At 39.7% G+C, this 23139-nt stretch overlaps 1 protein-coding gene, 1 long non-coding RNA gene and 1 pseudogene across 2 annotated transcripts in view; 2 read left to right on the forward strand and 1 right to left on the reverse strand.

Annotated features, from left to right (window-relative positions):
• The window catches only part of LOC145356825 (receptor-type tyrosine-protein phosphatase R-like), a 91536-nt gene extending 69246 nt beyond the window's left edge, over positions 1–22290 (forward strand). Inside the window, exons 4-11 of the mRNA XM_080209734.1 lie at positions 2489–2666; positions 7502–7586; positions 11325–11404; positions 11985–12122; positions 14121–14231; positions 16111–16268; positions 17655–17768; positions 21662–22290. Of these exons, the coding sequence (XP_080065860.1) occupies positions 2489–2666; positions 7502–7586; positions 11325–11404; positions 11985–12122; positions 14121–14231; positions 16111–16268; positions 17655–17768; positions 21662–21770 (973 nt within the window). The 3' untranslated portion in view covers positions 21771–22290. The remainder of the gene's footprint in view (positions 1–2488; positions 2667–7501; positions 7587–11324; positions 11405–11984; positions 12123–14120; positions 14232–16110; positions 16269–17654; positions 17769–21661) is intronic.
• Positions 1–23139, forward strand: part of LOC145357037 (uncharacterized) — a 447747-nt gene that overhangs the window by 163485 nt on the left and 261123 nt on the right. The window lies entirely within an intron of this gene.
• On the reverse strand, positions 12339–12573 carry LOC145357166 (U2 spliceosomal RNA; annotated as a pseudogene).

A 23139-nucleotide genomic window follows, 5' to 3' on the forward strand; every position in this document is an offset into this window, starting at 1 on the left:
GTTAGCACTGCTGCCAGGGACCCAGGTTTGATTTCCAGCTTAGGTCACTCTCTGTGCGGAGTCTGCACATTCTCCTTGTGTCTGCATGGGTTTCCGTTGGGTGCTCTGGCTTCCAGCCACAATCCAAACAAAGTGCTCGTTAGGTGCATTGGCCATGTTAAATTCTCCCTCAGTGTAACTGAACAGGTGCCGGAGTGTGGCAACTAGAAGATTTTCACAGTAACTTCCTTGCAGTGTCAATGTATGCCTACTTGTGACACTAATTAAACTGAAACATATTTTTCAAACCTTTTATATCAAATTGATCAAGTGCAGCATTTTGTTTGTCCACCATTGATAGTCTCAAATGGAAACAACAGGGACTTTACACAGTTTCCTCAGCTAAAGCTTTGAAGTTTTTGCAACCCTGCTCAAATGACTTTTTTTCCTGGAAACACAATTAACGTCAGAATTCCAATTAGTACAGCATATAGAATGTAAAATGGAGGCAGATTAAACCAGGGCTTGAATACAAACAAAAAGTATCAAACCATGCCCAGGATGTGATAACCTGCCACTCCTCCATTAAACATCCAGAGTAATAAAAGTTAACCACAGGCACCTATAGAGAGGCAAACATGTGCTGACCACATCCCCTAGCTATGGTTGTGACAGAACCCTTTTCGTTGTCTGCTTTACTGTACACCAATGTAGGAAACAAATGTTCCTGTGTCTGCCTCCCCTCCCTTTGTGTTCTAGAAATGGGGATTACACTGTCGCAGAGACATCTTCCAAAATGAAAGCTGTTCCCAATTCCTGTAAACATTCAGTCTGCACATAAATATGATGATAGGGAATAGGTCGCAGGTGTTACTGTGTATGGTTAGCTAGGTAAAAATGCAAATTCTGTCCTCGCTGCTTATTGAGCTATGAGGCCAATCTATTCTGAAGAGTGAGCTCAGTCCTTTGGCATGGAGTAGGGCTACAGGATGGAAGCAGTGATTGCCAGTTGTTATCTTATCTCCCAAGCAGTAAAGCTATAAAACAAACAGATGCATGCTTAATTGAAAACGCGATGCTTCTAACATGTAAGAAGCCCTACAGTTCAAAACTGCAGTTTTAACTGCTATTCAAGTGCAAGAGAATTGGATTTCATATCAAATTGGACCTGCATCACCAATATGTGACAGTTCATCTTAAATATACAAAAATGCTCTTCCAGCTATTGTAACTTGCTGGAGTCGATAGCAAAGAGGATATTAAACCTTTCCGAAGAGATTAAAATTTGTACTTGTTCTACTTGAGTTCTGATCATAAATCATTGTCAGGTGTGTGAAGTTGCTGATGGAGGACTTTGGTCCTCTGAATGTTGAATTTAAGACCCATCTTCTCGTATGTCTCAGTAAATAGGTTGACAATTCTACTGCCCATCTCCAATTGTCCTTGCAAAAGTGGTGATGTGCTGCATTCTTGAACCATTGCAGCCCTTATCTTGTAGGAACAACTATAACATTGTTAAAGAAGAGAGTTCCAGGATTTTGATCCAGCCACAGTGAAGGAACGGTGATATAGTTCCATGACAGGATGGTGTGTGACTTGTAGGGGAACTTGCAAGTGTGGTGCTCCCATGCATCAGCCACTCTTATCCTTCTTGGTAGTAAAGATTGAGAGTTTGAAAGATGCTGTCGATAGAAACTTAGTGAGATCCTGCAGTCCATCTTTTAGATGGTGCACACTTCTGTCAGTGTGCACCGGTGGTGCAGGGAGTGGCTGTCTAAGGTGGGGAATGGGATGCCAATCAAGTGGGCTGCTTTGTCCTGGGTGATGTTGAACTTCTTGATCTTGTTGGAGCTGCACTCGTTCAAGTAAGCAAAGAGTATTCCGTCACACTCCTGACTAGTGCCTTGTAAATGGTGGACAGGTTTTGAGGTAAGTTATTCTCCACAGATCTGCTCTTGCAGCTACAACATTTATAAGGCTAGTTCATTTCAATCTCTGATCAATGGTAACCACCAGGATGTTGATAGTCAGGGACTCGACAGCACTATTAGCATTGAACATTAAGGAGAGATGGTTAGATTCTCTCTTGTTGGTGATGGCTACTACCTGGCTCTTTGTGTGACATGAATATAACTTGCCACTTATCAACACAAGACTGAATATTTACACCATCATTAAGGCCACTATTTACATCTCTCAGGTGAAAAGTCATGAGCCTGCGGTGTTAATTCTTTTTCTCGATCCACAAATGCTGCTTGATCTACTTTGTATTTCTGGCATTTGTTCTTATTTCGAATATATAATACAGACCGAATGACAGACAGCCCTATATGGCAAAGCAGAATTCCCTTGGAACCTTTCCTGTTGTATCAGCAGTAATCTTGTTCGTGCACGTGAATAGTGAGTCAGTCAAAGTTATGGTAATGCAGCAGGAATAACTCCCAAATAAATCCCGGTTGTGATCTTCAAGTAACCTTAACACTTTTCTCTTATTTTTAATAATATTTAGGAGAGGCTCGAATGTATCCCTTACACTGGATGTGAGTGCTTTGGGAAATATTGAACCCATCAAATCTACCCCTCGAGAAATAACTCTACTGTACCTCAAAACCACCAGTTGTTTGTTAAATAAGGAGCAACTGAAGGAAGCCACGGATAGCGTACAAGCACTGGAAGCTGAATTTTCGGTAACACATTTTCAAATCTTTAAGTTGCAAAGCAGATTGCATCTAACAGTATTTAATTTTTTATACAACAATTGTTGTGGGAGTACTTATCTAACAGGATTTCTTGTAGGGCAACTGAGAGCTCAACATTATCAGCACCTATTAGTCTCATTACTGAATTGTAGAGATAATTTTGCTTCCATTGAACTGAAAACTTGAATGATAATTGGGACATTCAAAATGGGACACCAAAAAAATGAATCAAGCAAAAAAAATTACATTTTTGAATTTAACTTTCATAAATTACTTAATAAAAAATGGGTGCTAATGCAACACTTGACTTTTCATTGCTCATGGTCCATCGTGTATCTAACTTCATTACTAACTTGTTTGGTCTGATCACTGGCTTCAGCAATTTTTATAGCAATCAGTGCCTGCCACCTCTACATTACAAGCCCACCGCCAGCTCTGACCATTTCATGTAAAATGATTTGCATTTGTTTTTCAAAGCATTTTCAAACTTCTCCTATAATCTTGAAGGTCAGTGAAATTCCTGGCATTAAAGAATTCCAAAAGGGATTCAATTTAAAATTTACAGTGGAATATTTCTCTAAGAGTAAAATCATTGCAATTTCGAAATCATAGAATCTCTATAGTGCAGAAAAAGGCCATTTGAACCATTGAGCCTGCATTGACAACAATCCCACCCAGGCCCGTTCCCCTTAATCCCATGTATTTTACCCTGCTAATCCCCCTGACACTAATGGGCAATTTAGCATAGCTAATCAACCTAATCCACACATTTTTAGACTGTGGCAGGAAACCGGAGCACCGGGAGGAAACCCATGCAGATACAGGGAGAATGTGCAAACTCCACACAAACAATGACCCAAGGCCAGAATCGAACCTGGGTCCCTAGTGCTGTGAGGCAATCACACTAACCACCGTGATGCCCAAATATACAAATAATTTTACATTTCCATGCAAGAAGGCCCAAATGTTCAGGGCTTTACAAACCCACTTCATATTGAACTCCCGTATTAAGATGTAGCCCTAGCTACATCTAAGTTTTGTCAAGTATTAATTAGCAATAAAGCCATCTTAAATTTTGTCTCTCTGTGGAATCTTGAACATGAGCAGAGGCCCAATAGGGATTTTTTTCTCAATCTCAATCTAAATCCAAGTTTAAATTGAATCCAATTCATGGTCCCCACAAGGCGGACAAACAAGATCCAAGCTAACAAGATAAGGCATTGCATTACATCTTAATCTGGTGCTTCATCATAGCCAAAAGGCTGAGATGACTTTGAAAAATTGCATCAGGCAACATCTCGCTTAAACCTCATCAGCTACCCTGATTGTTGACTGCACCATCATGGTTTTACCCCTTTCAGGCTTCAGCACAGCCAAAGTGAAATGGGCTAGCTTTTGTCCTGGATGAACCACCTGCATGTTTCACCCTGGAAGATCAACCTGCCTGATCATTGACTCTCCCCTGTCAGGGATTAAAGAAAAACAAAAGCACCAACAACCAAATAGTCCATAAATACAGCACAGATTCGAATATATCCAAATTAGTATATCTCTTCCCTCACCATCCAAGTGTATCATTCTCACAAAGTGGATAATTCCTGTGGTTTGTGGCCAAAACTTGGTAATTAGGATATCCATCATGTAAACTCTTTAAAACCAAATTACATACGTGAAAAAAATGCAACGCAGTTGCAATATCTAATAGTACATATTCCTATCCTTTTAAGTTTTTCAAATGAGCTTCCTCATGTAAGTTAAACCAAATAGATACTATTCTGTTCTTATAATATTCCTTTTTTTTAACCACATGAGTATAATTAAAAGACACACACTGGCCCCTTAAAAAACAGAAACAGTCTTGACCAAAGAAATGAGCAATGCCAAGATGTGTTAGAGCGTCAGTCATTAATTGGTCTAATTATATTGTTAAAGGGGATTCTGTTGAGTATTCTGATTATATGGTTGTAATGGTCTCATTGCTGTGATTATCTTTACTTGTTTTGGTTTCTTCCTGTGCTCCGTTTCCTAAATCTAAACCAACAGAGTAAAACTCATGGCAGAAGTTCGTATCCTACCATTGAGTAACAGTCTTTAACTTAGCCCTGTAAATATATATGATTCTTTATGGTAGTGAAGTGAGGAAGAAATGGTTCCAATCCCAAACACTATTGTTCCTTCATTTTGCTCAGTACAAAATTCGCCAAAAGAAATACGCTTAAACTTAAGAAGTCATGAGTGATTGTTTTATAATAATTTAAGTCCATACTGTAATTAAAGCTATGCAGGGAATGTTGGATCAGTATATTGTAGATCATAGAATCATAGAATTCTGACAGTGCAGAAGGAGGCCATTTGGACTGTGGGAGGAAACCAAAGTACCCGGAGGAAATCCGTGCAGACAGGGGGAGTATGTGCAAACTCCAGACAGGCAGTCACCCAAGGCTGGACTTAACCCGGGTCCCTGGCACTATGAGGCAGCAGCACTGTGCCACTATGCTGCCCATACGTGTCCTCATTTTCAGCAATATAGCCATAGAATCTGACCAGTGTGGAGACACTCATGAGGAGTAGAACTTGAAAAAAAAAAGCAGAAAAATATGAGTATCTGGAACTGAAGAATTCAAGTCTAACATATGTTTGACAAAGACGATCAGAACCGTCAGCACCAGGAGCAAGATTTATGTTCCAAAGGAAAGTGGCAGATTGCAACCCATTTAAACAGATGGATTGGTGTTTATCTTTAGTAGTCAAATGGAACAAACTATGTTTGCTAGATCAACCAATAGGAATGATCCTCTCTGACTATAAGCATGGTTTGACAAGACTGCATGTTCCTTTTATTGCACTATTACACAGTTACTTTTGTCAGGACTGGTTAATTTTTTGACCAGACATTAGCTCCACCTATTGGTCACACTTAGTTACTCCGTTACTTCCATTAAGTCTTGATCATAGAAGTGGAGGGAACCTGAGTCATGCTCGGATGCACACATGAACCAAGGGAGGTCTTATGATGCAGTGGGTAGCATCCCTGCCTATAAGGCAGAAGTTCTGGGTTCAAGTCCCACGTAGTCATGATGTGGATATGCCAGCGTTGGACTGGGGTAAACACAGTAAAAAGTCTGACAACACCAGGTTTAAGTCCAACCGATTTATTTGATAGTAAATTCACTAGCTTTCGAGGTTACCCTCTTCGTCAGGTGAATGGAGAATTCTGGCCTCAGACAGAGCATATAAAGCACAGACAGTTTACAGATTACTGATTGAGGTGCTGAGGTGACCATCCTTGATGGAGATGCGTGTGTCCAAGAATGCAACTGATTCTGGTGATTCTGGACCTGTGATCAGTGCTCCTTCCACTCACATTGTCGGCCACTTTAGGACTTGAACAGCATGTTAGGTGTAAAGATTTGCATTCTAATCAGTAATCTGTAAACTGTCTGCGCTTTATGTGCTCTGTCTGAGGCCAGAACTCTCCATTCACCTGACGAAGAGGGTAACCTCGAAAGCTAGTGAATTTACTATCAAATAAATCGGTTGGACTTAAACCTGGTGTTGTCAGACTTTTTACTGTGTTCAAGTCTCACACCAGGACCTGATGGCCTCACTCATAACACAGTGATGTATCCAGTCTGCAAATTATCCTGACACATGGGAAGAATGGAAATGATTCCTAGTCAGCAATGTAATGGGAAGAATTCTGGTGCCTTCACCGCTATCCATAGCTCCAGAATACAATATGCACCATCGCACATGCATTGTTATGTGATGGTGCCAAGTCATAATGGTGGGTGTCATTTAGCTGCATAGTGAATGAATGGCAAAGATTATGGAATTAGTTAAATGTAAACAATGGCAGCAGAGAAATTAAGTGAATTAAGTGAAATGCCAGATTGGGCCATTGTGGTGAAAATGGTGGATGAACCCAGAAATTTTAAGCTATGCCCACAAAACATGATACTCATTATTTTGAGGAAGGAGGGGTGGAGGAGGGGGGATGAAGTCAGGTCAGGGTTTGCACACGAACAGTTTATGGAGGTAACTGACCATTTAAATAATCAGCTGAAGTGGGATTTTGATTGGCAAAGATTGTGAAAGCCTATGTGTGCAGATTAGACCAAGCAAGAACCGGTCCAAACTTGGTGGATTTATTTGGATAATTAGGACATTTCTTCAGAGAAGTACTCATTTGATTATGGTCCTGGGCGCGGGAGAGGGTATAGGTAAGATACTCCGTCAGAGAGATGGTGTAGTCTCGATGGACTGAATGGCCTCTTTCTACACCGTAGGGATTCTATGAATCTTAGTCCCGGAGTAGTATAAAGATTTAACAGATGGGATAGATAATTAATGACATAGGTAGATGATGATGTATCACTCACATCAGTTATTTGTTAGACTTGAGAGAGAAAAAAAGAGAGAGATAGGGACATCATGCTCATGGGCAACATACTACTCTGTAACCTGTTTAGCGATAGTATTAATTGAATAGCTACCAGAGTATGATTACACTCTGTCTAGTAACCAAGTACCACAACTCGATCCAACAGACAAGCAGGACCATCTCAGAACACAATAGAGTTTACTGAGGTTGCTGGGGGCCTGAGTAACAAAACTCTCAATCCCCAATTGCACCAAGGAATAATGTTTGCTTTGGTCACACAAGTATATTTATTATAATTTCACACTTTTTTCAATCAGCTCAACTTTAGCAATATCATTTCCAAGAACTCTGTACTGTACTGAAATGTTTGCATTTCACTCAGCCTCTAACCTGTACAATAATCCCACATCTCATTCTGACATTTTTTTTCTCTCTTTAGAAAATCCCGCCTAATTTTATTGAATCTGATGAATTGAATATCCCAGGGCATGCTTCTAAAAACAGATATAAAACAATTTTACCAAGTAAGTCTGAAGTGCAAATATTAAGTATTAAAATTAATTATCGCAATAGAAAATTGGTGCAGTTTATCAAAGTTTCCTTTCTGTAACCTTACAAAGAACTGAATTAGGATGAGAAATTTTATTAATGGTGAAAGGTGCTTACTACATTTATTTGAATACTAACCCTGTTAGGAAGGTACAGTATGCGCACTAATGCAACATTGTTTTTTCCTTTGTCCTGTGTACAAACCATGTCTATACCAGGCTGTGACAATCAGAACTATTGAACTTAGAAACATGTCAATTGGAAAATAGTTATACCACAGCAAACAAACAATTCAAGTTAAATGTAACATATTGACTGCCATGTTTCCTCTTGAAGAGATAGAATCTCTGCTTTATTACAAACTAATATTGATTAGTATTTAATAATTTTGTGGAATAAGAAAGGAATAGAGAGGGAATAGAGAAAAAAAGGAAGAGACAGAGAAATAGAGAAAGAGAAAAAATGGAAGAGCAAAAAACAAAGAAAAAAAGAGAGTCAAATAGAGAAAGTGAGAAAGAAATAGGAAGAGCAAAATAAAGAAAGAAAAGAAAGAAGGACGGAAGGAAGCAAATGAAACAAAGACTTGTATTTATATAACCTTGGGTGCCCCAAAGCACTTTGCTGCAAATGTATGACTTTTCCATGGAATAAACATGATATTCAACATCCTTGATTTTAATTTTCATTCTCAATAGTTGAGTTCTGCACAGTTGAGGACGGCCTCAGCTGAGATCTTGGGTTCATGTCACACTATCTGTAACCCCCATGACTTGCCTGGGCTTGCAAAACCTCACTAACTGTCCTCGCTGCAGACAATACACACCTCTTGAATCTGTTCTTGGCTCTCTATCCACTCACATTGTCTGTACCTTTAAGACTTGATTACCTGTAAAGACTCGCATTCCAACCATTATCTTGTAAATTGAGTTTGTGTCAATATATGACCTGTTAGAGAACACAAGTCCTTACTCACCCAGTGAAGGAGCCTGAGACTCCGAAAGCTCCTGCTGCCAAATAAATCTGTTGGACTTTAACCTGGTGTGGTGAGGCTTCTTACTGTTGTTCAGACAGGCAGCTCAGCAATATCTTTTACTGAATAACTGGGAATAAGCAATAAGTGCATACCTTGCCATTAATTCCTCATGTCTCAAGAATTAACTTGATTTTACTTATCCATATTGGGATTTTCATTCTAAAGAGCCATTGTTTTTTTTAATACTTATGATGTTTTCTTAACAATACTGAGCCATGCAAAGAAATGACTACACTAACCAAATAAACTAAATAAAGTAGACTTGGATCAGCAAGTACACATGTAAAATTACATCACTGAACTATCAGTATAAGCAAGAATTTATATCTATATCAAACTTATTTTATGCACATACAAAATCAGTTATAGAATCACAGAATCCCTACAATGCAGAAGGAGGCCATTTGGCCCATCGAGAGCAGTAGTCACAGTAAGTACATGAAAGCTGATCACAAACAGACACTCAAAATCAGTGCTGTTCAAATCAAATTAACAAAATATTAGATGAAAGAACATGTGAAGCAAAAATAATATCCTGATTCTGCATATCCAATGAAATCAATTAAATACAGCAGGCCCACCAATATAAAAATCATAACTATTATGTAACTTGATAAAATGATTCAGAATTTAAATTTCAGATAAAGATTTGCCAGCTAGGAGTAAATCTGACCTAATGTAATAAATTATGTAATCACACAATTCTTTATCCAAGTATTTATATCTGAATATAAATTCTTATTTAAGCAAAATATGGTTCCAGTTATGCTTGAGAAATGCTCAATGAAAAGCCATTGATTGTAGCCAAAGTCTATGTGTGGGACAACACACAATTTAACTGCTAAAACCATATCTAAAATTTTTCCCACTTTCATGTTTAAGTTCTGAGTTTCAACGTTATTGCTTCATGTGAAACCTCAGAAGATTCCCACTTTTTTTGCATTGTATTTATTCTCTATGATTAGAATTCCAGTTACAGATTGTATCTTAGTTATCACTCATATGAAGCACTGTTTTACAATGAAAGTGGAGTGGTAGTTCTTTTTTATGTTGAACACACATATCTGCTGAAATGAAATTGTTGAATGGATGATGAAAGGTGGACAGTGGTAATTGGTCAATAAGCAATTTCCTATGTACTTCTACCCACAGAGAGTGGTACCATTGCTACCAAAAATATAGAAAGCCATCCTGAATGACTCATTTTCCAGCACTTGTCCTGTTATTCTTGTCATTTTGCATAATATTTACGTGCCTTTTTGACACGGCACAGTAACATATTTATAGATTTCCTTTTCACGGCTACTCAGTAATAATTTGCATTTATTCATGTCACATTTGGCACAGTTTAAAACAGGGGAAATTTTCTGTCCCAAGTACCCGTTGCAGTCATCGAAGATTCTCAGCTTAGTTCAGTTCAGGGTTTCTGCTAGATCGGGGCTGAGTTTCCTCCCAGTTGTATCAATGCAGGGTGCTGAAGAATATGATTCAACCGCAAAATTAGAAGAACATATCAGATCCCACCAACCACACCAGCAGGGATGTTTTAACCACGAAAAAAAAGGTTGGCTTGGGTCAAGTGGGTGGTTAAGATGTTAAAACTCTGAATCCCACATCAGGCCTGCCTCCAGACGCAAAATTATGATGGGCAATCAACTCAAACCATGACACAGTTTGGCTATTTGAATATTATCAATCCTGCATGGCTCACCTTCCTGCACCATTTCAAATCTAATTCCAGCTGGCTGAAGTTTGCAGAAACTCACTGGCTAAAGCAAGATGAGGACTTCTAGACCAGGACACAAGTGTTTTTCTAATCATCCGCTGGATTCAACATACCTGCCTCGCCAACCACTAAAATCAAACACACCTTTGATCCTTTTGATCACCCTCAGACCTCCAGTCCCTGAGGTCTCAACTCTCTGGCTCTGCAAGACCCAGCTTCCAATCCCATGGGCCTGCAAAATCCGACCTTTCCCCACAACTCCGGACTTCCATTCCACAGGCCTGCAATCCCTTACCTTGCCACAGGCATCAGATTGGATCTAATCCCACCCAGGCCAAAGATGTGGCCCTCCACCCCAGGTTGGGGCTTAAAGTTACAGATTCTGCAAACCCTTCTCCAATGTTCTCTGTCCAAGCCTGTCGGTGAGGCTGACATCCAAGTAGGGAATATATCAATGGTCTCACAGCATGTGGAGGAAACTCGTACTTCTGAGTTCCCGCATGCTACCAGACATCCCACCACATTTCCTACCCCACCCCCCGACCCCACTGCTTCTGAAGGGATCAAAGGGTAAAAAGAAAATTTCCAGAAAATTATCCAATGGCAGCCAAGTTAGATCATTTTTGAAGGCATCATTTCTGTCTATTTAGAACTGGTGAAATACATCCAGGCAGCATTCAGTTAGACTACTTTGTTAACTTTGTCCTCAGTGTGAGAGTTATTTGGTACTGTCCATATCTGCTCTCCACATTTGCATTAACTAAACCACACAGTATCTTCACTCAGCTAGGAATCCAATGCAGACACATGCTCTACAAATGCTGAATGTATTCTCCCCCACTGCATCCACTCAGATTTCAGTATGATTTTACTTTGAACAGTTTATCTTGATTTGGTTGCTGCAGAGTTGAACATACTCAGGGTGCCTTTTAAAATTGTTTTGTCCCCTTTTAGACCCACAGACCCGAGTCTGCCTCATGTCAGGGAAGCACGTTAATCACCTGAGCTCCTATATTAATGCAAACTACATTCGGGTAAGTTGACTTACTTTTCATGGTAACAGCAGTTTAGAAAATTGCTTCTGTCCATGCTCAGATTTTGGCTCACTATAACTACACTTAGTATTAATTTTGCCTTTAAGTAATCAACAAATTCTAAATTCTTAGCTATCTCGTTCAAATCAATAATGAGCCAACATTGTTGTCTATTGTTAACTTTCTCAACTGATTCAATTGTACTATTTAAACATGGCCATGACCTTTTTTCCTGCCTGTTCTATGATCTGTCTTCACTCTTCTCAGGCGACAGCTTATCTTCCTATTTCCAACATCCCTGACACCTTCCTTAATATAAAGGCAAATACCCACTGTTTTTAATTTGACTTTAAATTTATTTTTCAATGGATTTGCTTTCTAACCTGGATATACCAGTGTTTGTGTACTAACATTTCAGTTCACTCCAGTGCAGTCCTGTATATTTTTGTTTAACTGGATTCTTGTGTCTTTTCCAGTAAGGGTTCAACTTCCTAAGTAAGCTGGGTGGAGTTTCATATATGTGAACCTATTATTAAATAGCATCTGGATCTGATCAACTTTGATTATCTCTTTCATGCAGGGGTATGGAGGAAAGGAGAAAGCATACATTGCTACCCAGGGCCCCATGGTTAATACAGTAAATGACTTCTGGGAGATGGTTTGGCAAGAGGATTGTCCAATAATTGTCATGATTACAAAGTTAAAAGAAAAGAATGAGGTATATGAATACCTTTACTCCTTTCCACATTTAAAGCAATAAGAAAGTGAGGAGACATTTGTCAGTGGTAAAATGGTTTTCATATGGAATGCTGATTTTAATTGTTTTTTGTTTTTATTCCAATTCAACCCAATCAAGTCCAATTCAGAGTCTCAACAAGTTCGGACATTCCTGATCCAAGCTGACAAGACAGGGCTCTCACCTCCTGTCTTGGGTTTGACCTACATGATCCAAGCTGATTGGAGTAGGCATAGCTCCTCCTCCAAGGCTTGATCTCATTTGCATCTTAGCCAAAAGGCTGAGATGCCGCTTTAAAAAATTGCTTCAAATGAAGCTGCAATGTAACCTTATGACTTCAACCAAGTGCAGCATGTTGATACTACACTTGATCTTAGCTAAACTGATAAGAACGATACTACACTTGATCTTAGCCAAAAGGCCGAGAAGAACGCTGATTTTAATGCTGTATAAAAGCATATTTTTACTTACTGTTGGGATTAAATATCACTTGCTAGGCCAGTAGATATTACCTATTCCTAAATGCCCTTAAGGCAGTGGTGAGCTGCCTTCTTGCACCACTGTAGTCCATATGATATAGATATCTCCGCTGTGATATTAACCAGGGAATTCAAGGATTTTGAACCCATGCCAGTGAAGGAATGATGACATAGTTCCAAATCAGGGGATGTTCTATGTGTCTACTGCCCTAGTCTTTCCAGGTGGTAGACATTGTGGGTCTGGAAGGTGCTGTTGAAGTAGTCTTGGCAATGTGTATATGGCACCTTGTATATGGCACACAGTGCTGCCACAATGCATCGGTGGCAGACGGTGTGAATGTTTAATAGAATCCATAAAATTCCTCCAGTGCAAAAGAAGGCTGATCGGCCCATCAAGTCTGCACCAACTCTCCGAAAGAGCGTCTTATCTAGCCCCATCCCGTAACCCCATGCATTTATCATGGCTAATCCAACTAACCTAGACATATTTCTCTGTGGAAAGAAACCAGAGTAGCTGGAGGAAACCCACTCAGAATGGGGAGAACATGCAAACTCCACACAGTCACCCAGCGACACAATCAAAACCATGTTCCAGCAGTGTGAGGCAGCAGTACTAACCACCGTGCCACCCTAATGTGATGGGTGAGGTGTGGGCTGCGTTGTTTAGAACAGTATCTTTGACAGCATTCAACAATACCTTGTGCCTTGGAGGTTGTGAACAGGCTTTAGGGAGTTAGGAGATGAGTTATATATCACAGGACTTTCAGCTTCTAATCTGCTCTTATAGCCACAGTTTCTTTAGTAGCTAGTGCAGTTAATTCCTTGCCAATGGTAGACCCCAGAATGTTGATGGTGGGGATTCAACGAATACGGTTGGATATCAAAGGGAGATAATTAGATTCTGTCTCAGTGGGGATGGTCACTGACTTGAATTGATGTGGCATGAATACCACTTGCCACTTATCAGCCTAAACCTAAATGCTATCCAGGTCTTGCTGTATGCAGCCACAGATGAGTTTCAGTCCCTCATCTTGTGGAGGATTTAATGAGTCCTGATTTGGGATCTTGGGTATTTCTACCACCCTTTTCTGGATTTTGTGCTGTTGCAGCAGAATCCCTCCTGCTGCACCAGGCAATTTCCTCCTTTATGCTGGTAGGCTTTTCTTGAGGGCAGGAGTCCCATAGACCTGACCCTGGAAATGGCTCTGTTGCAGTTGATCTGAAGCATCAGAGCTTGCCTTGAAGAAGGCACTCCCCATCTTTGTGCAGGAGATGTTCAATAACCAAACTGTAATAAGGCCATAGTCTTAAAGTTGTAATAGGACATTAGCTAAAGTAGAGATTTGATTTTAAAGTGTCTTGTTATATCTATTTTAAGTGGACTATTACATTTAAGAAATCTTGCTGAAACTGCTGAGAATGTTTGATGTCATATGCATATGACATTATCAAAATACAAGTCCTTTCCATCCCACTTAAACTAAGCATCTTGTATTTTCAGAAATGTGTTGTCTATTGGCCGGAAAACCGGGATACCTTTGGCAGATTTGAAATTGTTGTAAACAATCAAAACGAATGTGATGGATACACTATTCTGGATTTAAGTATTAAGGTAATAGAACAAACATAGTTAATAAAACCCAAATATAGAAGATGGAATTCAATGCCAATAATTTTGAGATGGGACACTTTATTCTAAAATATATCCCAGAATTTGCTGTCAAAATAACAGTTGCTATCAATACTCCACAAACAGACATAAGATTAATGACCAATTAATGTGTCTTTTGGTAATATAATTTCAGGAAAGTATATGGGAATATTGAGTGGGACAACAGAGAACAATGTGCTCTGCTTTGAGTACAACAGCAACAATTCATATTTGTAAAAACACCTTTGAAGTAATAAAACATCCCAAAGCATCATAAATCAAAATGCAACACCAAATCATAGAAGGAAATATTAGGGCAACTGGTATAAAGCCAAGACAAGGAGATAGGTTTGAAGGTCTGTTTTGAAGGAGGGAGGAGAAACGGACACATTCAGAGAAGGAATTCCAAGAAGCAGCTGAAAGTCCTGCACATTTCTTTTTAATTCATTCGTGGGACATGGGTATTGCTGGCTGTCCAGTATTTATTGCTCATTCCTAGTTGCCCGAGGGCAGTTGAGAGTCAACCACATTGCTGTGGCTCTGGAGTCACATGTAGGCCAGACCAGGTAAGGATGGCAGATTTCCTTCCTTAAAGGACATTAGTGAACCAAATGGATTTCTTCCAACAATCGACAATGGTTTCATGGTCATTAGTACGTTCTTAATTCCAGATTTTTTAAAATTGAATTTACATTCCACCATTTACCATGTTACAAACGCAGGTCCCCAAAACATTAGCTAAATTTCTGGATTAATAGTTCAGCGATTATACAACTTGGCCATTGCCTCCTCATACAAGGAGATAGTAAGCCAAATGACAAAATGCATGGTCCAAAAGTAGGTCTTAGGGAGCATCTTAAAGGAGAAAAGTAGAGAGGTTGAGGGAGAGAACTCCAGAGCCCAAGCCTGTGGCAGTTGAAGGCATGGCCACCTATGGTGAAGCAATTGGCAATGCTGAAAGAAGAGCACAGATATCTTGGAGAGTTTTAAGGCTGGAGGAGATAACAGAGATAATGTCATGCAGAGACTTGAAAACAATGATGAGAATTTTAAAATTGAAGAGTTTCACTGGGAGTCATGCGAGCAAAGGGGCATTTGGTGAATGGGACTTGTTGCAAGTTAGGATACAGGCAACAAAATATTGAATAACTTCAAAATACGCCACTGGATGACAGTGGAGAGTTGTTTGAAAAGAAGTTTGGGGTCAAAACGGCACATCATAAAACCCCTACAGTGTAGAAAGGGGCCACTTGACTCATTGAGTCTGCACCGACTCCCCGATAGAGCATCTTACCCAGGCCCTATCCCTGTAATCCCACATATTCACTCTGCTGATCCACTTAGCCTACATATCTTGGGACACTAAGGAGCAATTTAGCATAGCCAATCAACTCAACCCCCACATCTTTGGTCTGTGGGAGGAAATCTGAGCACCCAGAGGAAACCCACACAGACACAGCGGAAAGTGCAAATTCCCCACAGACAGTAACCCAAACCAGGAATTGAACCCAGGTCCCTGGCACTATGAGGCAGTGGTGCTAACCACAGTGCCATCTTGCCACTGTGGTATTGTATTGACACATATGGGAATAGCCATGCAGACAGTTTTCCTGAGAAAGGGAGAGAGAGAAACAAACAGAAAACACCGATCTCCAGGCCATTCTCAAGTACAGCCAATTAACAGAATCAGTCTAATTGTTTTGAGTAACAGTTCAGAGTAGGAGAGTGAGGACTAGCATATACTGGTCGGAGGGGGAGAAATAGGCAAGGCAGTTACTGATCTCCTTAGGTTTCAACAAGAAGCTTTGAGGAAAAAGTAAGATTACTTGTTTATTTCTAGGATGGAAAACAGTCTCGAAGTGTAAAGCACTATTGGCACTCATCCTGGCCTGATCACAAGACCCCAGATACAGCACAAACACTCTTGGACCTCATACATGAGGTCGAAGAAAGCAGAGAGAATGCAGGGAACAGGGGACCCATCATAGTTCATTGCAGGTGAGAGAAACATTTTAAGTTATTCCTAACTGTATAATTCTAATCAAATGCTGAGGGAAAAGTAATGACAATAAGCTGTTTTGAGTGCTTGCTGGGTTGAAGATGATGTGGATTTGACTATATTATGTTATTTTTGCCCAATCTTGCATCTTATTACAGAAATACAAGTACATTTTTTAGCCATGTGCTATTGCTCTGAAGTACAAATTGTATTATCAGGAAAGGATAACAGCAAAGCAGTTGCATATTTCCTTTCTATCACAAGGTTATCATACAGCCAATGTGTTAAAATTTCAATTTAAAATGTCTTGGCAAATATTGCTCATTAAGGACACTGCTCCTTCATCAGAATGGCAACAATTTCTGTCTTTAGTTTTCATTTACTCATTATTCTGTTATATTATGCAATTAAGGGCTAAATTTTGGGTCAGAAACGCAACATCAGGAACAATTGGGCATCTCAATCCTTCACTGTGTCAGGAGCAGTCATTCTCTCCAAAATCATCCAATTAGTGACCAGAGGGTGCATTTACCATCCAGTTAATGGAATGTTCTTTAGCCTTTGCAGATAAGGAAGACAAAAGGACAGCACTGCGGCTCAGTGGTTAGCGCTGCTGTCGCACAGCGCCAGGGACCTGGGCTCAATTCCAGCCTCGGGTCACTGTCTGCGTGGAATTTGCACATTCTCCTTGAGTCTGTGTGGGTTTCGTCTGGGTGCTCCAGTTTCCTCCCATTGTCCAAAGATGTGCGGATTAGGTTGATTGGCCATGCTAAATTGATCCTAGTGTCAGACGGATTAGCAGGGTTAATATGTAGGGTTGCGGACATAGGGCGTGGGTGGGATTGTGGTCAGTGCAGATTCACTGGACTAAACAACCTCCTTTTGCACTGGAGGGATTCTATGATTCAAAGGCACTTCCATCTTGAAGCAATCTCAACAACTTTAAAGGAATTGAAACAAAATGGTCGCAGCCCCCAGATCACTATTGCAGAGGTGCAGTGTGGATTGGGGGTGTTGGTGCCTATGACTGTAGATGTGGCCAGATTGGTAAGTAGGGTCCAGAGACTCCCTGGAGTGGATGTTCCCTGCTATGTCACCAGGAGGCTGACTCCAGGTACGTGTTTTATCCCCTAAAGTGACCTGGAATCTGGCTGGAAATCTGGCTCTGGTAATTGGCCGTTAACTCATCTTGGGTGGCTATCCACTGTTTGCCATCCCTATCTCTTCCGTAGCCTTTTCCCAGCCCAGTCTCACCTCTGTATAAATTGAAAGTACAAAATTTACATAGCTGCCTGCTTGTATTCTTGCCCCCCTATAATGGGAAAAATTCAGCCCCAGTTGTCACCCATAAAGCCTTTGATAATGAAAGCATCCATTCTATTTAGTGCAGGGATTGGGAGGACAGGCTGTTTCATTGCTACAAGCATTGGCTGTCAACAGATAAAGGAGACTAATGAAGTGGATATTCTTGGAATTGTATGTCAGATGCGGACAGACAGGTCAGTGTTGGTACTTATAAGCTGGTAAGATTTCTAGCATCTATGTTTAAATCACTTTTGTGCTTTATGAGATTGATAGAAACGTTTTAGACTGCAACATTTCTAGTTAAGCATCAGATGTCAATGTCATGTATTCTTAAGTATGATGCAACATATTTAGATACTGGCTACAAATATGCAAAAAGATGCCCTATTAAAGCACTTTCAAGCTCCCAACCATCCAATTTTTCCCTTGCCATATTCAATACAATCCACTCAGTATGACACTTGTTCATTTTTACAGCCATCATCATCTTCATTTCCCCAATCCTAAACAACTGGTTAGCTATTCATCCATAAACCTAACTCAAACACACCAAGTATGCTTGGGACTTCCACTTCTCTTTCAAAATAATTCACTATTCCAGCATATTTTACCCAAAGTAGTCATTGCATTCAACTCCTCGCTATGTATTCTGTTCCCTAATTTCAAACAAGAGCAAGAACTCATGGACGTTGTTACTTTGACTGAGACCATACTCTTTCCAGTTGCTTGCTGTGCCTATTCCCCATTATAACCTTGAAACAGTGTCTTTTTATAGTGACCATTACATTTTCCATCATGCCCTCTTCTAGCTATTCTTGTCCATGAGATCCATATCCTGATCCTTTGACCCCATTCCTGATCATTGTAGGGAAATTTCAATGTTAAACCAAAAATCAATGATTTCTAGTTAAGCATAAGATGTCAATGTCATGTACTCTTAAGTATGATGCAACATATTTAGATACTGGCTACAAATGTGCAAAAAGATGCCCTATTAAAACACTTCCAAGCTCCCAACCATCCAACTTTTCCATGACCTTTTGCTGGTTTCAGATTCTGTTTGCTGGATCCTTAAGACTGTTCCTGAAACCACGTTAAAATTACAAAATTCTGCCAATTATGCTGTTCCAGAATACTGTTTAAATTTTATTCATTTCCTTCAGCACACAGTCCTCGTAGCTACATTTCAAAATATTTTTGTATCAAGCCTTAATTAACTGTAAGCTGACTAGTGCACTCCAACTAAAATATTATATGATTCAATATTTTTAAGGCATTTTCAGCTAGTTTAAATCGGGTTGCTCACAGATAGAGGAAACAATTAAAGGTGTCTAATTTAGTAATAAATAAACTTTCAACAGTTTTAATAAAATTGTACCAGGCTTCTGCTCTTTAATACAACATAAATACTTTTCAACAGAAAGGAAAAATTAAACAATAACATCCTGTTACATTGCTTGATTGCACTGATGGAAGATTTTAAGGGTGGAATGTTCCAGCCGCGCCAACCCTGAAACCAAAAATCCTCACCCAACCTGTAAATGGTCCATTAAATTTTCTGTTCTCCAGGTGATGATTCCCTCAATTGGCAGGACTGGAAAATTTACCCCTATGTTTGTGGTATTTTAAATTCATTTTATTGAAAATTTGAACTGTAGTCTACTCAACAACGTTTTAAATGCATTTTGGGTGCAATTATCTAAAGCAGTAACATTACCCTTGTGCACCAAGTCCAAATTATTTACATGTACTTAAAATAAAAATTGAACCAGTACTGACCAACCTCTAACCCTCCTACAATCAAAGGAATCTTAATTGATTGTTTACTGTTCATCAACCATTTTTTCTTTCAATGATGCTACATTTGTCCTTATACTATCGTCCAAATTTCTGCTAATAAATCCCTTATAAGACACCTTATCAAACATTCTCTGAATATACCGTTATGTCACATCTTTTAATAAATCTAAATTTGTTACTTCTTGTAATAACTCTACGGAGGTAAAGGTCCCATCACCATAAGTTCCTTTATTTACAATACAAGCTAGGCAATAGAGTACTCCCTGTTGCTTCCTCCTTTGGCATGCAGAGAAACTGACACACTTGCTTTAAGTAGGAAACATGAAATTCCATCAATTAGGACTCAATCAGGAAACTCTTTTGATGAAAACTCAATCAGGGTGTTCAATCTCCAACAAGCCAACCTCATTAGCCTGAATGAAGTCATCACACTTCTTCAAAACATAAGGTGGGATTTTCTGGCTGTGCTCTCCCCAAAGCCGAAAATCCTGCTTTATGTCCGTGGACCTTTGCATGGCCTGTGCCCCGCCCACTACAATTCCTGTGGAGGGCGGGATGGAAAAATTCCATCCATAAGAGCTCAAAATAGTACTTAACATATTTATGCTGGTTGTTCTTGAATAATGCATGCATTTTTAAATGCTCACTAATTTCATCTTCAGTTATTGATTCTTAGTGATTGCCTACAACTGATAGACAAACTAATCTATAGTTAATGAATTTTTGAACAAAGTACTACATTGACTGTTTAAATTGACTGAAGAGTAGTCAATGAATCATCTTTAGCTGACACTGTTTGAGTGATAGAATAGTTCAAGAGAAAGATTGAGATTAGAATCTGGCCCAGATGTTTCAAATGTGAGATTTTTCTCTCTACGATTTACAAGAATCACAAATCACTGTCAGACAAGAGATAGGAACGACTGGGTATGGGAAATTAACAGTCCACACGGATACAATGGAGGACTGGAAAATCCTGCCAAAAAATCAATGGACATTTTGTTAGGTCACTAAATGTTCCATCCTGCCTAGGATGATATAAGGCACATTGTTTTCCAAGGACAAAGATAACTTTACTCTCTGCTTAGTCTCACCATATTGAGTTATACTCTCTGTTTAGTCTCACCTGATGTTGGTATTCATAAGAATAGATAGTTTTGCATTTCACAGATCTATCCACTTTGATAAATTCAGCAGTTTCCCAAAAATAACAACTATGTAAAAGGAAATTATGCTTAAAATTAGCCAGTTGAAACTGACTGGAAACAATATAAGAGGCATTAACTCTAAAAGAAGCTGGTGTCAAAATATATTACTTCGACATTAATGTTTCACAATATTTCTAAAAATATTTAATTCTTTGCATCACATCATTTATTTTACTGATTTCTGTGCAGAACAATTCAGTTCCTTCACAGTAGAATTCCAGATCAGGTACGTTGGTCAATACCTTTCAAGTTCTGAGACAGCATATATGAGGGGTGCCCCAAAGATTAATTGGGTGCCACACACTGCATGCCAGCCATTCCAATTGTTCCCAGGTAAGGATTAAATGGCAAGTGCCTGGGAAGTTCAAGCCTGTAATAGGGAACTGTGCTGCACTGGGAACCATCTGAAAATGCAATTGAAATCAGACAATTTAATGGTCAAGAAAGGTGCCTTTGTACCACAGCCAAACAGAATCATAGAATTCCTACAGTGCAGAAAGAGGCTATTCAGCCCATCGAGTCTGCATCAACTCTGTGACAGAGTACGTTACCCAGGTCCTCTCCTCCGCCCTATGCCTGTATACCCCCACACATTTCCCATGACTAATCTAATCTACACTTCTTGGGACATCAAAGGGTAATTTAGCATGGCCGATCCACCTAACTTGCACATCTTTGTTGAATATTAACCTGCAGAGTCCTTCCAACACACAGGAGTGGCAGGCAGTAAGAGCAGTAGATACACATCAGCCATGCTTTAAATGGAGAGGCGTCCCTCAGGCTATAAGCCCATGGTGGGAGACTAGCAACCTGTTCCAGGTATAAACTAGCTTTGGGAACAAATGAAACTCTCCCTTGTGCACCACTAGATGTGGGAAGAGAAACAACGCCAGAGGAAAGTTGGCTGGTTCAATCGATGATTTGATATACTAAAATCCAACCTTCTGAAATTGGCAACTAAATTAATTTGCTAATCACTTCCAATCCCTCTGCTCTGATGAAAATGTATTTCCTTTGTGAAGGTATTATGAATGTGTCCTAAAAAATATTATATGGCCGATCTGAATTCTATCTTTTAGGGGTGGAATGATCCAGACAAGTGAGCAATATCAATTCTTGCATCAAACTCTATGTCTTTATCAAAGCAATCAGTCCAAGAAGTCTGATTTGTCTTCAACTTCAGAATGATGAGTACCTCTCTGTATTTAATAAAGCAGCGGCGAATGTTTAAAATAAAATCTCTCCAGGGAACAGAAGAATAAAACAGTAGAAAAAAAACGCTTCCACAATTGCAATATCGAATGTTTATGGTAGATTTCCATTTATCTGCAATGTAAGGTATTAACTCTGGACCTTGGATATGTGTTAGTGCACATCTGATGGCTCAGTGGCAAATATTGCAACTTTTTGGAGTAAGATTCTCCCAATTTCTTCGGTTAAAGTAAGAAACTCTTTCTGCTCTTTTATTTAAGGATTATATTTCTTTACCACATCTGAATGGTTTTACACCATGGCCACGATTCTCTCAAATTAGGACTAAGTGCCCACACCAATGGGAAAACTGCAGCTATAGATAGGCGTGATCCCGGGCTGGTAGACAGTCTGGGAGCATCTCAATGGTTTTGACGCTCAGCACAAAACCGGTTTCTTGCCCGGTGCCTGATTCTCTGGGCCATCGTGATTCTTGCTGGAAGCTCGCAGGGCTTGAAAATGCGCCCGCCCTCCGCCACCGCCCCCCCACCCCACAACCCCACAACCCCATTTTCTACCTAACAATCCATAGGGAATTCCATGGAACCATGAAATAGATCGAGATTTATTCCAACAAGGATTGTGCTCTTAAAGTATAAAGCCAGGATTTGCTGTTTCCCCACTCCTGTGACGGAGGGAGGTAACTCACTGTTGGCCATCAGTGGGATCTTCTGATTTCACACAGCAATGGCCATTTGTGTTGTCCACCAACCAGGCCACTGTGGGACACTATGGGGGTTCGCCTTCGGATCTACCAAAAGATCCAATCAGTGTGAAGGACTTAGACTCCTGGCCTAAGTCTAAGCCTATTAAGGTTCCATCATGTTTTCAAATTATATGATTTATTTGGATTACAAAACAATGATTGAACTAGAAAGATTATGGTGGTGGAGAATGAAGTATTCACCTATGATAAATTTACCAAGATAAGTCTTTTTAGTGCTAGCCGCATCAGTGCAACTGCCAGCATCTATAGAGTGCCATAACAAAGTGCCTCAGTCCAGCTTCAAAGAACACCCTTTACAGCATTGCTAATGCAGGGCCAATTATAAAACCATGTTTTAATTTTTTTTTAAATGTTTTCTATAACAAGATTACTGCACGCAAAACTGCCTGAATGCCATTCATTTGCACTTTTAGTGATTTAGAGTACTTTGACGCCACATTTTAGGTACATTTCAATGATTCATAAACATGGTCCAATTGTTACACTTGCCACAATACATTTAAAATGATTCCTCTGGCAAAAATCTCAATATGTCCAGAAATGTATTTTCATGTTATTTGTAGTGTGTTTTTACTTTAT

This window comes from Carcharhinus amblyrhynchos, chromosome 22, assembly GCF_965287045.1.
Source record: "Carcharhinus amblyrhynchos chromosome 22, sCarAmb.v2.hapA, whole genome shotgun sequence".
Lineage (NCBI taxonomy): Eukaryota > Metazoa > Chordata > Chondrichthyes > Carcharhiniformes > Carcharhinidae > Carcharhinus > Carcharhinus amblyrhynchos.